This window comes from Pteropus vampyrus, unplaced genomic scaffold (genome assembly GCF_000151845.1).
Source record: "Pteropus vampyrus isolate Shadow unplaced genomic scaffold, Pvam_2.0 Scaffold84, whole genome shotgun sequence".
Lineage (NCBI taxonomy): Eukaryota > Metazoa > Chordata > Mammalia > Chiroptera > Pteropodidae > Pteropus > Pteropus vampyrus.
Window position 1 is genome coordinate 4,213,418 of NW_011888865.1, and position 14,896 is coordinate 4,228,313.

Here is a 14,896-nt window from a genome sequence, read left to right on the forward strand (position 1 = left end):
TTTTCAAAAACCTACTAAAGAAGATTTGCTCAGGAAATTTTTCTTTCTTCACCACTCTTTTCCTCCTCTCCCCCACATCCTCGCCTCACTACATCCATGTAAGTTAAGCAGAGGTCGACATCATTCTAATTTTTATGTACGTAGTTTAATATTTTCCAGGTGTAAAGGCTGCACGTATTTTTATTTCTAACCCAGGATCCTGTTCACTCCACATACTGGGGATAGCTAGATAAAATGATGATACTGGCACACACTCAGAGTAGGACAGAACTGCCACCATTATTCCCACTTTTTAAAGTGATGTCTACTTTTTCGAACTCTGAATTTTAATCGAACTTTATGAAAAAAAAAAGAGAAGAAAATAGTTTCTCGCGATGGCCATTTGGTAAGCAGATAATCATCACCTTTAAATAAGGATGTAATTAGACTTGGTAGGCACCCAGTTATGTGGAAAAAGACGCCAAGCTGACTCAGGAGCTAGTATTTTCCAGAGCCCCTGAATCAGGGAGTCCCTGGGAATCTGGAGAATAAACTGTGCAGCACGTCTAAGCACAGGACATGGAGTACAACCCAGGTCATGGAGTAGGTATTTTATATTCCTTTAAGGCTCAGCTGGAGAGGAAAACCTAAAAGATTTAACTGCTTTCTCCCTAGTCAATGCTTGTCGTATATTGGCTGCCATATATTTTTTAGCAGGCAAGCAAGGCTCCAATTTGATGCTTTAAGGAGATTTCTCACCACTAAAATGAAATATACAGTCATCCTAAATTGATAACTTGGCTCAAATAAAGGTGCTGATACAGGTGAACAGACACACTTATGCAACAGAGAAAATATCTGTTTCTCAGTGTCTGCATTGTTAAGAAGGTTTCATTCTCTGGGTAGAAAGATCAGAGCTGAAAAAATATGACCTAAAAATGAAAGAATGTTAATGTGTGGCATATGCAGCTGAGTCAACGCATGGCAGCCTCCCCTTCTTTATTGCTACATATATTAAAGCATTTATGTAATACTGGTTCTCATCTAAAGGTCGGAGTTGTCTCTAGGTCAACCTGCAGCTCATCAAAGCTCTAATTCTTAAAAAAGATTATAGTTCTGATTAAAGGTAAAGCTTCTGCTATAATTCTAGTGGCAAAGAAAATGCGAAAGGATCCCTAAAAAACCAAATACCACATTGTTTTACATTTTCCCCAAACAAGAGTAATAGTTTTGCCACACATTTGATCATGTATGAAATTATAAAAAGAAAAGCATTATCATGTCCTAATGTGTTAAATAAGTTTTATTTCTTTGACTCCTATTTTTTCCTCCTAGTTTTTCTCCTATGAAGTATTTTTTGTCCTTACTAATTCTTAAATTGTAGCTTAACACTCTGCATTAAGAATGTTGGTGATTTTGCTACAATGTAAAATAAAAGAAGAAATTTATTTCTAGATTCTATAAACAGGAATATAAAAAAATGTATAAAGGAAAATAAAATTCTGTATATTCACTTTAAAAAAATTACTGGTTTCTGTTTTAAAGCAACATTGCTTGCCTCTGCTAATTTTAAATGATTCACACGGCCTTTTTTTTCTCTTCTTTCTTAACGAGCCCTTCTTTGCTAAGCATCAGAAGTCTTCTGCTTCTTAGGAAAACTTCATTTAGCTAGCTTTTGCAACTCTGTCCTTTGAGAATACTACAGAATGGAACAAAGAAGTTGGGGGTAATGGAGGGGATATTTAGACAGAAGGAAACAGTGAGTTCTCATTGCTGTGGTTGAAAGAAATGCAGATCTCATTATGCTTGATTTCATTTATTTTCTGTCTCACTAGTTTACAAAATGGTGACTCTTTTCTCCTGATCAAGAAGCATGTTATGGTCATGTGAGCAGAGAACAAGAGTCATTAGTTTTAATAACAAAATTCCCCTGAATGGTTAGAAAGCTGGTGAAGTTATGACTTTTGTCTATGAACCTAAATTTAAAATTATAATAGTAGCATTTCCTGGAAGCTACACTATTACTTATTTCCAATAGAGTACTGGAGAACATAATCCCCTTAGTACAGTTGTCATATTTTAAAACTGATATCTGAAAACAGATTCAAATAGGCAAAATATATAAGACTAACAAAATTAGAATTAGAAGATATACAGGACAAGCAGAGTGTGATTTTCTGCCCTGAATCTGGAATTAACACTCAGTACCTTATTTTCCACCTAGCGCTAGAGTTTATAGGGAGATTCAAACAGTACTGGATGTGTCTTATTAGTTGTATATTTTATGGGGAGTAGAAAGAGTCTTTCAGCAGCAGAGATCGGGAAACTGCAACGAACTCAGTGGATGACCTGAAACAAGTCACCATCTTCCTTTGGGCCTAAGTTTCCTCACCTGCAAAATAACAGTACTCCTAACTTTAGTATTTTATGTTTTTATAATATAATGATATGAAGGTGTCCTAGATAGCATAAGAAAGAGAAACTCTTTATCATGAGTAGCAATTAAAAATGAATCTCATCGGTTTGTTTAGAACAATCACTGTCCAGCTGAGTTAACCATCCTTAAGGAAAAAAAAAATTTTTTACCTAAAATTTTTTCTCTTTAGTAAACTGAACATTAGTCAGCATCAGCATTACCTATTGATGACAATGGCCAGCCGATTTGCCTCCAGCAAGCCTTTTTAACAATGCCTTATAATTTAAATCTATTACCTTCTGTGAATGCTCCAAGTAAACTCTGATTTGGGGGGGTTATAAATAACATGGATTTGTGGATTAAATCAGTTCAGCTTACACTTTGGCTACACTTCTTTTATTTGTTTTAAGTGCCTATACTATCACAATCACCTGACTGCCATTTAAACTCACTACATGAAAAAATCATGTATCGTCACTATCAATGATTTCATTTTTAACCTGAATTAAAAACAAATAAACAAAAACGAAGCCCCAAATTTATGTGGTATGTGAATGAATGTTTTTAAAATTATTATTTATATATAAAATCATAGTCTTACTGTGTGTAAAGCAGAATACACAAGATTAAAAACCAATAGAAGAGTCCATTGGATTCTTTGCTTTGGGTTATACAAATAGAATTTCCTTTCCTTTGTCCACAGAGTTAATTTCAGTATAATCCTATAAAAATTGATAGTTTCTTCCAAAAAAAAATTAAAGAAAAAATAGAATAAAAAAACTATAATGATGATCATTTTGTTCAGAGATTCTTACATTGGTGTCTTTTCTTTTGGAGAGATTGTTTGTGGGCCCCCAAGATTGTCTATGATTGTAATATTTTCTACATATGTCATAATATTCCTTTTTAATCAGGTCTTCAAAAAGATACATTACTTTTAAAAAGATTAACTAACTACTGATTTAGTCCAAATGAGAAATCTTAATCCCAGAGTGAGGAGCAATATGCCATAGTCACGCCTTAAGCCAGTGACATTGATAGTGCGAGAATGCAAATCCCTAAGGCGGCTTAAGCTACAGTGCTCTCAAATAAATGATGTTTCTGAAACTTGTATCTTCTGGAGAAGAAACTCTGCTTTATGGAGATTTCAAGAAAATCAAGAATACCATTTCAATTTTAACATTTATTGCCACTAAAATTACTGTTTTAAGACCTGTGTGGCAGCAATTAGCTAGAAAGAATCCCTCAAAACAAAACAAAGCCATCTTATCCATGCAAAGCTCTATTATCCCTGCATTCCCAACTATAGAGGCAAAAATTACCTATGCTAACATTTAACGTTTAAACATCATCTGAAATTTAAAATACGCAAAGAAGTTCATCTAGAATATCAGACTTATTTACTTGGAAAGATCACTCTTCCTTTAAAAAATTGTCCACCTGTCTTACCGAAATTAGGTGTATTAATATAATCATTTAAATAAACTATGATCAGTAAAAAGTCAGTATTGCACATCAAACGTGTACTAAATTGTTTCTTTTTACTAGTTCTTTCGGTCATGTGTTTTGTGAAAATTCTCTTTAATTCAGAAAGTACTGCCAAGGTGTACTGGTTATTAAATATTTCTTCAGAAATAAAGCTGTAGGAACATTGCACATTTCCCATATCTTTTTCTGGCTCACCTTCCTTCCAAAGAAGGGAGATGAAAGAATTCCAAGGAGAGAAAGAAATATCTGTAAGTAATATATATGGGCATTTAGTACTAGATGGTTTAACATGCTTGATTGCTATTGGCAAATTAGAACAAAAAAAATGACAGTACCATCTAACAAGTTATATCATGAAAAATTTTAACAAAGTCTTACTGCTGATTTCAGCAATGTGCTATGTTTGAAAGTGGTTGATAGGTGTCTACAAAACAAAATTACTAAACTATAAAAAATGCCTTAATTCTTAGGGTAGTAAAGTGGATTTTTTCTGGAGCCAACAACATAATTTCTAGGGAGCATGAACAGATAGGTTCACACTGAGTAATCCCAACAGTGACCTGAAACTCAATAATTCCCTATTGAGACCCAGAATACCAGATGGTACAACAATAAGATTCTTAATTCTGAACTTAAATTTGAATAACTAATGAAGTATCTCATTTTGTGTAGAAAGTAAAATGTAGGTTTCCTGTTTAGGAATGTGACTACACTTTCAATGTTTCCAGCATAAACCAATGTGTGACAGAAGAGAGATCTATCTATGTATCTCAGTGACCACTGACAGACACGATGCCTTTTGGTTACAAAGTGCAAATTAAATGAAGTACCTTACGAGGCTAAAAACTAAGACAAACTATGTTAGGGAAAAAGTGAATAAAAATAACAATAAAAATCACAATGTTGAAAAGCGAAAAAATTATTAGTCTATAGATCCCTTTGTAAGTTACTGTAATGATATTTTCCTCATTACTATGCAATAGTAATAGATTAAATAAGTAGAGAGTGAAAGTGACTGATTAAATCATTGTGCCTAATACATGCCAAGGGAAGGAAGATTTCCCTAAACAGAGGGAAATAAAAGAAAGAAATATATAAAAATAGATACTATATCAACATCTGTAAAAAGTTCATTTAACCTAAGTCTACGGATATCAAATAGAGGTATTAGCATCAGTAGTGAGGAAGATCAGATATTGACACCCGTATCAATATAGAGTCCTGTGCTGTATCTTCAAACATCTAATATATTTGCCTGGAGCTTTTCTAAATCGAAGCTACTCTGTTTATACTCATGTAGAAAATGTAATCTGAGTTTCAATGAATTTTTAATTTTTTCAATCTTGCATTTGTTCAACCAAAAACAATTTAAAGAGGACCAACACTATCAGCCTCACAGTTTGCAAGTGCGGCTCCTCACTAGGGAGTTCTCGAATCAGCCATAAAAATCAACAGTGTGCACCTAATAGTTTTCTTTTAATTCTAGCATTGAAAAGTGAATCATCACATCGAATATTCTTCAGGGCCTCTTTGGTTTCCAGATTAAACGTGTAATGTGACCTGTCATCTTGCCACATTCTCTGCATTTCCATTTTAAATAATCATAAATAAGAATACCTTGCTACCCTTTGGTGTGACACAGCTGTTTGATTCAGCTGAATTTCAAAGTCTTAGAAATTGCACTCATTCCTTCTTTAGAGTCCTGGTTCATCTCAAAGGTTTTCAGCTGAAAGATTCTTTATTGTATTCAAATCTTGTCCCATATGAGTTGTTTCGGTTACTTAATTTATGAAGAATCTTAGAAATTGAACTGGGTCCACAGCAAAAAACACCAACTGTTTTCCTAAGAAGAGAGAGGAAAGAAACAGAAAATTAGGTGGAAAATTTGGCATAGCGTGACAGGAAATATGCTTTATGAGCATGTTTAAGGTATTACACAAAATTAATTTTTTGCTGCTTTGCATATTAAAAATAATTTTCTAATTATTTCCAAATGTAAATGATCACCTGAAAGACATTTTATTTACCTCATGCTGTCATATTAGAATTCAGGATACTTCAAAGAATGTAACTATGAGCACATATTTGCTAATTATCAGACAGAGTGAGCAGTCTCCCTTGGCCTTTTCATTATGTGCCACCGATGAGGACAGAAACTAAATCAAAAGCAGCAGTTGATAGATGTTCAGCCACACTAGCTCATGTCAATCTTCTCTTACAGATGTTGTACATACATTTTTTTTCCTAAAGGATACCACGGATTTGCATGGGCAATGATGAATAAGAGAAAAGAAAAGCTATTACTAATTTTAAAGGATAATTTTAAGTGACTAATCTATATCCACATTGAAATAAAAAGCATATTTATCTGGATGAATTTTCCTTTTTCTTTATGCACTGCAATAATTGTAACAAATGCCATGTAGGTTTTATTACTTGCTAACATAAAATTTTAGTCAATAAATTATACATATACCTAACAAATTAAGTAAATCCCAGGAAATGACTAATATTTCACATTGATCTTCCTCCAAAGTTTGTTAATTTGCTTGAATTATTCCTAGGATATCAAAATGATTAACAATTCATATATCTTACACAAATACAGTAATATATTGTCTGCGAATAATTTGTGCTGAAAAAAAGACAGTGAATCCATTTAAATGGTACCAAAAATTTATAACAAATACTAAAAAATGATGATATTAAAACCTGTCACCTTGAAAAATAAATCAAAGAACTATGAAAATAAAACTTTTACTTGCAGTCCTGATGGAGTAATAGGGACTAGATTTATCCCCTTGCATTAAAAAAACTAGAAAAACATGATATATGAAATGAGTATTTACAGATACTGGACAACAGGCAGAACAAGACAGTGATCCCTGAGAAAGATAAAAAAAAAAAAACAAGGTAAGTCCAGCGACTGTCTCTGCTTATTACCTAGAAGCAAGCTACACGGTGGAGAACAGAAGGGAGGAAACTCATGCTAGAATTTGTGAAGGAGAATATGGAAAGGAAGAGAGATCCACAGAAAAAAGCTCTGGAGATCTATAGGAGGGAATCCTTAAGTCTTTTACTGATTGGCTCATGAGTGAGAGAAAAAAAACCACATGAGTGTCCGTAAAAAACTACCAGGAAGTAGTAGGTTGAACAAAATCCAGAGATTACACAAGATTGCGCATACTTCATACCCCTACAAGCCAGAATGGTAAGAGCTATATATAATAAGGGGGGGAATGGGTAGTGTTCTAGAAAGGTATCACCTTATTTGCAAAGGTATCACCTTATTTGGTAAAATCAACCTTAGATTGAAGACTGCTCTAGACCTATACTAACAAAGCTTACAAGTAAGCCTTGAAAAGATCAAACTAAACCCAAGTAGCAAAATTTCAGGCCAGAAACAAATCTAACACTATTAAAAAGAATAAATCAAAAATTTGCATTTAACATCTAAATTTCAAAATGCACAACATTGAATCAAAAATTATGAGGAATGTATAGAGCAAGAAGTTATGAACTATAAATTATAACTAGGAGTGTTATGTGCTACACTGTATTCCCCCCTCACCCCCAAATTTATACGTTATTCAAATTTAAGTTCAGAATTAAGAATCTTGTTGTTGTACCATCTGGTATTCTGGGTCTCAATAGGGAATTACTGAGTTTCAGGTCACTGTTGGGATTACTCAATGTGAACCTATCTGTTCATGTTCCCTAGAAATTATGTTGTTGGCTCCAGAAAAAATCCACTTTACTACCCTAAGAATTAAGGCATTTTTTTATAGTTTAGTAATTTTGTTTTGTAGACACCTATCAACCACTTTCAAACAGAATGTAGCTGTATTTGGAGATAGGATCTTTATAGATTTGACTAAATTAAAATAAGGCTATTAGGGTGGACCCTATTCCATTCTGACTAGTGTCTTTATAAGAAGAGGAAATATGGATATACAGAGAAATGAGAAATGCACAGATACAGAAAAAAGACATGTGAAAAGGCAATAAGAGAGTGATCATCTGTAGGACAAGGAGGGAGGTCTCAGAGAAAATCAACCCTGCTGGCATCTTCATCTTAGACTTCTAGCCTCCAAAGCTTTGAGGAAATAAATTTCTATTGTTTAATTCACTCAGTCTGTGAGATATTGTTAAGGAAGCCCTACCAAAGTAATATAAGGAGAAAGATCCAATCAATAGAAAGAGGCCTAGAATGACAGAAATGATGAAATTATCAGACATGGTCATTGAAACAGTGATGAGAAATATAAACATAAACATAAATATAAACATATAAACATAAATATGTTCAAAAATAAGCATAAAGATGATAAGAAAAAAAACAGAAGATAAATAGAATTTTTTTTAAAGTCCTAAATGGAAATTCTAGTGATTAAATGCAATATTTAAAATGATAAATATATTATGGTTTAACAGAAGAATAGGCACTACAGAAGAAAAGATAACGAAACTTAAAGACACAGCACTGGAATCTATCAAGATGAAAGCACAAAAGCAAAAAAACTGAAAAAAAAAAAAAAGAGCTTCAATGACTTATTGAACAATATTAACTAGTCTAACATATATGTAACTGCAGTCCCACATGAGAGAAGACAGAGGGAAAGAGGAAAATCAAGAAATAATTGCCATTTTTTTCCAAATTTGATAAAAACACATAGATTCAAGAATCTAATGAACCCCAAAGAGAATACACACAAAACCATATAAGGCAACTTAAAGTAAAACTCTGAAAGCCAGTAACAAGGAGAAAAACATAAAAGCAGCTGGGGGAAGTAGGAGTGGGGAAGACATATTGCAAATAATAAGCAGAAGATGAAAAATGGACTTCTTGTCGCAAATTTATGCAAACAAGAAGGCAATGAAGTGATATCTTTAAAGTGCTGAAAGACAAAAGAAAATGTCAAATATTCTATATCAAGTAAATTCTATATCAAACAAAAATAACTTTCAAAAATGAAGTTGGAATTTAAAATTTCAAACAAAAGATGAATTCACTGCCAACAAACCAGCACTACAAAGTATATTAAAGGAAGGAAAATGAAATTAGAGGGAAATTTATATCTACTCAAAGGAAATGAAGAGCACCAAAATGATGAATCTGTGAGTAAATATAATGTATATTTTGTCTAAATTTTAACCCCTATAAAGTATAATGTTTAAAATAAGAGCAATAACAATACAATATAGAGTTTATAGCATATTTGGAAGATGATTAAGAACAACAGCCAAAAAGATGCAGGGGGAATGGAAGTACATGAAGTGGTATAACATTATCTAAAATATACTGAAGAGCTAATAATGTACACTGTAAACCTAGAACCATATTTCTCTGATTTCAGTTTCACCGGAATCACCTGACGGACTTCAAGACTATAGACAGCTGAGCCCCATTTCTAGAGCTTTTGATTGAGCAAATCTTAGATAAGGCTCAAGAATTTGCTTTTCTCACAATTCCCAGGGGGATGCTGGTACAAGAAATGCAGTTTGGGAAATAATACCTTAAAGAAATCACTAGAAACAGACAAACAGGAAGGTATGGTTAATATACCAAATAGGAGAAAAAAATGGAATCATAAAATATAGTCCAAAGAAAGAACAAATTAAATAAACAGAAAGCAATAGTAAACTGCTAGATTTAAATCTAACCAAAAAGAGTCAAGAATAGTCAATGAGAAGGAGTTTATACACTTAACAGGTCTCTTCAATAAATGGTGTTGGGAAACTAGATATTTACATGCAATAGAATAAAACCAGACCCTTATGCAATTCTCTAAATTTGTTCAGAAAATATTTAAGACTTAAATGTAAGACCTGAAAGTATCAAACTCCTAGAAGAAAGCTATTGCACAACGAAAGAAATCAACATAATGAAAAGGCAGTCTACAAAATGGAAGACAATATTCGCAAACTACATATCTGATAAGGGGTTAATACCCCAAATAAAGAATTTATACAACTAAATAGGAAAAAATTCAATTAAAAAATAGACAAAGGACCTGAACAGACATTTTTCCAAAAAAGATATTCAAATAGACAACAGGTACATGAAAAGGTGTTCGACATCACGAATTATCAGGGAAATGCAATCAAAACCACAATGAAATGTCACATCACACTTGTTAGAATGACTATCATTAAAAAAACAAGAGATAAGCCTTGGTGAGGATTTGAAGAAAAGGAAACACACACCATTGGTGGGAATGTAAACTGGCGCAGCCACTATGGAAAATAGTATGGAGGTTACTCAAAAAAATAAAAATAGAACTACCGTATGATACAGCAATTCCACTTGAGAATATATCCAAAGAAGTGAAAACATTAACTTGAAAAGGTATCTGTACCCCCAAGTTCATAATAGCCAAGACTTGGAAAATGCCTGTGTCCACTGATGTACGAATGGATAACAAAATTGTGGTATATTATATATACCACACACACACACACATACAGACACAGACACATACACACACTCTGAAATATTACTCAGCCAAAAATCAGGAAATCCTATTATTTGAACAACACAGTGAACCTTGAGGGTATTATGCTAAGTAAAATGAGTCAGACAAAGACAAATACCATATGATCTCACTCATATGTGGAATCAAAAACAAAAAACAAAAAACAAAATCCCACTGAACTCATTGAAAGAGATCAGATTTGTGGTTATCAGAAGTGGGGTGGATGGAGGAAGGGAACTGGAGGAAGGTTGTTAAAAGGTACAAACTTCCAGTCATGAGATAAATAAGTGTAGGGATGTAATGCACAACATGGTGACTGTAGTTTACACTGCTCGCTGTATTATACAGAAGAAAACTGTTAAGAGAGTCGACCCTAAGAGTTCTCATCACAAGAAGAAATTTATTTTTCTTTTCTTTGTGTTGTATCTACATGAGATAACGAATGTTAACTAAATCTTTTTTGGTAATTATTTTACAATATATGTAAATAAAACCATCATGCTGTACACTTTAAACCTATACAGCAATGTATGCCAATTATTTCTATAATCTATTTCTATAAAACTGGGAAAAAGTTTTTAAAAAAAGAACAAAAGGGAATTTGCAAGAACAAAAACAAACAAAAAAAAAAGAGAAAAATGTTGTGAAGGATGTGGAAAGACGGGAACCCTAGTATGCTATTGGTGGAAATGTAAATTGGTACAGCCTCTATAGAAAAAAGTATGGATGTTTCTCAAACAATTAAAAATAAAACTACCAATATGATCCAGCAATCCCCTTTCTGGGTATATACCTAAAGGAAATGAAATCACTATCTTGAAGAAATATCTGCAACCCTATATTCACTGTAGTATTATTTACAATAACTAAGATATGGAAACAACCTCAGTGCCCATTAATGAATGAATGGATAAAAAAGATGAGATGTGATGTAACGTGTGTGTGTGTGTGTGTGTGTGTGTGTGTGTGTGTATATGTACACACACACACACACATTATATATAACATATGGATATATAAAATACACACAAAATGGAATATTATTCAGCCATAAAAAATGAAGGAAATCCTTCCTTTGCAAACATGGGTGAACCTTGAGGGCATTATGCTAAGTGAAATATATCAGACAAAGAAAGACAAATACTGTATGATCTCATTTAAATGTAGAATGTAAAAAAAGAAAAAACTCATAGAAACAGAGTGCAGAATAGTGGTTGCCAGGAGCAGGTTGGGGAGGTAGGAAATGGGTGAAGGTTGACAAAGAGTTATAAACTTTGAGTCATACAAGAAATGAATTCTGGAGATATAATGTTCAGTATGGTGACTATAGTTAACAATACTCAACTGTGCATTTGAAAGTTGCTAAAAGAATTGTTAAAAAAGAAACAGGCCCGAAAAGGAGTTACTTGTGCTAAGCCCCACCTCAGTAAACCAAGACTTAATTGTAGTTTCAGCCTCTCCCAGGCTACCTTTCCCCAAAGAAAGGTGACCTAGCCTGAAATAATCCACTCTTTGCTAGAAATTTCCTTTTTACTGCCTCTTCTGCCTATAAAAGCCTTTCTATTACTAGATGGGATGCTTCCCAATCCATTAATCATTGAATAAAGCCAATTGGGTCCTCATTTACATTTACTCAGTTGAATTTGTTTTTTTAACAGATTAGATCTTAAAAGTTCTCACCATATACACAAAAAATATTGTAATTAAGTGAGGTGAAAGTTGTATTAACTAATCTTATTGTGGTGGTCATTTTACAATATATACATATATTAAATTATTACATTGTATACATTAAACTTACACAATATCCTATGTCAATTATATCGAAATAAAGCTGGGAAAATATTTTTTAGTCCATGTAATAATAAAATGCAATATAGTTTGTAATTAATAAAATATAATAATATATAATAATAAAAATATAATTTAAATAAACACTATAACTAAACCCTACAACTAAACTCCAATATTCGTGCAACAAAAATTGATTGAACTGTAAAGACAGATAAATCTAGATCTACAGTTGATGATTTCAACACCCTTCTCTCAGTAATTGATAGAACAAGTAGAAAATCAGTTAAGCATATTGAAACTTGAATATCTCCATCAAGCAATTGGAATAATTGATATTTGTGGAGTGCTTTACCCCAAAACGATAGAAACAAATTAGTGTGAGTGTACATGGATCAGTCGTCAAGACAGATCATATTCTTGGCAATAAAACAGGTCTCAATAAATTTTAAAGAATTGAAATCAAAAGGAGTATGTTTTCTTAACAAACCCAATTTAAGTAGATATAAAGAACAAAAAGTTATCTGTTAAATCCTGATATTTGGAAATTAAGCAACATACTTCTAAATAACCAATGGGTCAAAGAAGGAATCACTTGGAAAGTTAAAATATATTTTGAACTGCATAAAAAATGAAAACAAAACACATCAAAATATGTGGGAGGTATCTAAAGTGGTGTTTAAAGGAAAATTTATAGTATTAAACACTTTTATTAGAAAAGAGCAAAGGTTTGAAATCAATGACGTAAGATTCCACCTTAAGAAATCAGTAAAACAAGAGTTAATTAAACTCAAAGTGAGAATAAAATAATTTTTAAAAGTACAAAACCAAATTCTTATACTTAATAAAATTTAGATTACTATTAAAACCAGAGCTATATACAATGGATTACTTAAATGAATAAAATTGAACTACTGAATTATTTATACCACATAAATAAATATATACATATACACATAAATACCCACAGTGTGGTTTCCAATGAAATAAAAAGGAAAATGAGTGATTTTTGTCCGTTTACATTCGCTGTCAACACTGCATTATGACTAAATATTATTTTCTATCTTTCATAGGACAATTATAGAGTTAGTTTTCTAATTTTTCAGATTTTCTAAACTCTTCTCTTAAATAACTTAGAATAAAATCATTATTTTTAAAGCATCCATATATCATCCTTTTTTAAAACATTTTGTCTTTTGATAAAATAACTGTTAACTAGTTTAACGCTAGGAAATCTGTGTAGTTTGAGGAATTCCCCAATATCACTTTCACTAACTAAATGAAGTCTTTCAATTTTTTAAAGATATACAATTAATCTTTGCAATCATTTGCACTAAATTCAAATTAGTGTGCTGTAAACCAACAATTATCTGGAAATTTATCTACAAAAAATTTTGTTGAGATGGATAGATGCTAAGATGCTAAGACTTAGATGCTAAGCAGAGAACATTGTTGGGGGCAGATGGAACTAGTTCCATTAAATGTTTGATATGTTTGTGCATATTTTACTATTATACCAATACTAGTTTTTCCATGCAGATTTATAAGTGTGGGATCTCATATACTGAGAGTTTATTCACTCCTTAGAGATTATTCACTCCTTGTATTATAGACCCAGAAGGTTTGAATGATGAACCACAGACACTGGAGAAAATGTGAGAGACCAAACCTAAGTATTCCTAATCTGTATTGTTTATAAAACAACATGAGGCAGCATAATATAGATATGGTCTCAGACATTTCACCCAATCCCAGAGTAGTAATTCTCTGCTCCAAAATACACATAAAGTTAACCCTTTATTTCTCCCTTTGCATAATGCATAAATTCAACTAACTGATGATATGATATACATTTTTATTATAAATAATAGAAAACTGAATTCTGGTTAGGTGTAACAATTTTCTGACAGATTGTCAAATACTAAATGGCTTATAAAGTAATATGTAGAATATCTTTTTATGTTTTTGAAAAATTAGTTGTTGACACTTTTAGTATATTACTTTAGTATGCTACAACGTGCATAGTGCATATGATGGATTCTAACAACATCTCACTGTCTCCGAGAGGGACATGGTAAAATAAGATTCTCAATTTTTCTATTTGGGACAATGCTCTGCTGTAAAGCACATTACACTTGACAGTCAGATGATTCAGGTTCATGTCTGAATTCTGACTCATTAACCATAGCTTTAAACAAATCATTATCTTTTGGGGTCCTAGCTTCTTTATTTGCAAAATGATGATGAAAGCGGGGTGACTTCAAAAGCTCTTTCACTTTCTTAAATCATTAATACCTTCATATAATTCACATTCCGAATTTAAAAAGCCACACAAGAAAGAAACCGCTCTCCTACGCAAGTGCAAAGTAAATTGAATATAAATTGATTCAGTCTTTCGGTTTTGGTAGGAAAGTAAATGTGCATACTCTTTGATCCAGCAATTCCATTCAAGGATCCTAACCTACTGCAATACTCTTATGAGAGCATGAGAAGGTCTGTGCAAAGATAAATACTATAGCACTGTTTGTAACTTTAAAGGAATGAAGACAACCTAAATATCCACAAGCAGGGTAGTAATGGTCATGTTATTCATATTCTAGAATACTGCTGAGGAAGAATCACATGGAAATTACTCATGAACAGTATATAATGTATCTGAAAAGATTAAATTGAAGAATTATACATTAAAGACTCACTCAATTTTTGTTAAAAAATTAAGTTCTTTATTTTCAATATATGTAGTTTA

At 32.3% G+C, this 14,896-nt stretch overlaps 1 protein-coding gene across 6 annotated transcripts in view; it reads right to left on the reverse strand.

The window, feature by feature from the left end:
• Nucleotides 1–305: 305 nt before the first annotated feature.
• NOX4 (NADPH oxidase 4) overlaps nucleotides 306–14,896 on the reverse strand; it is a 140,423-nt gene continuing 125,832 nt past the window's right edge. For all 6 annotated transcript variants that reach the window (XM_023532490.1, XM_011363283.2, XM_023532488.1 and 3 more), the window contains one exon: nucleotides 306–5,726. In XM_023532490.1, the coding sequence (XP_023388258.1) occupies nucleotides 5,606–5,726 (121 nt within the window). In that variant the 3' untranslated portion in view covers nucleotides 306–5,605. The remainder of the gene's footprint in view (nucleotides 5,727–14,896) is intronic.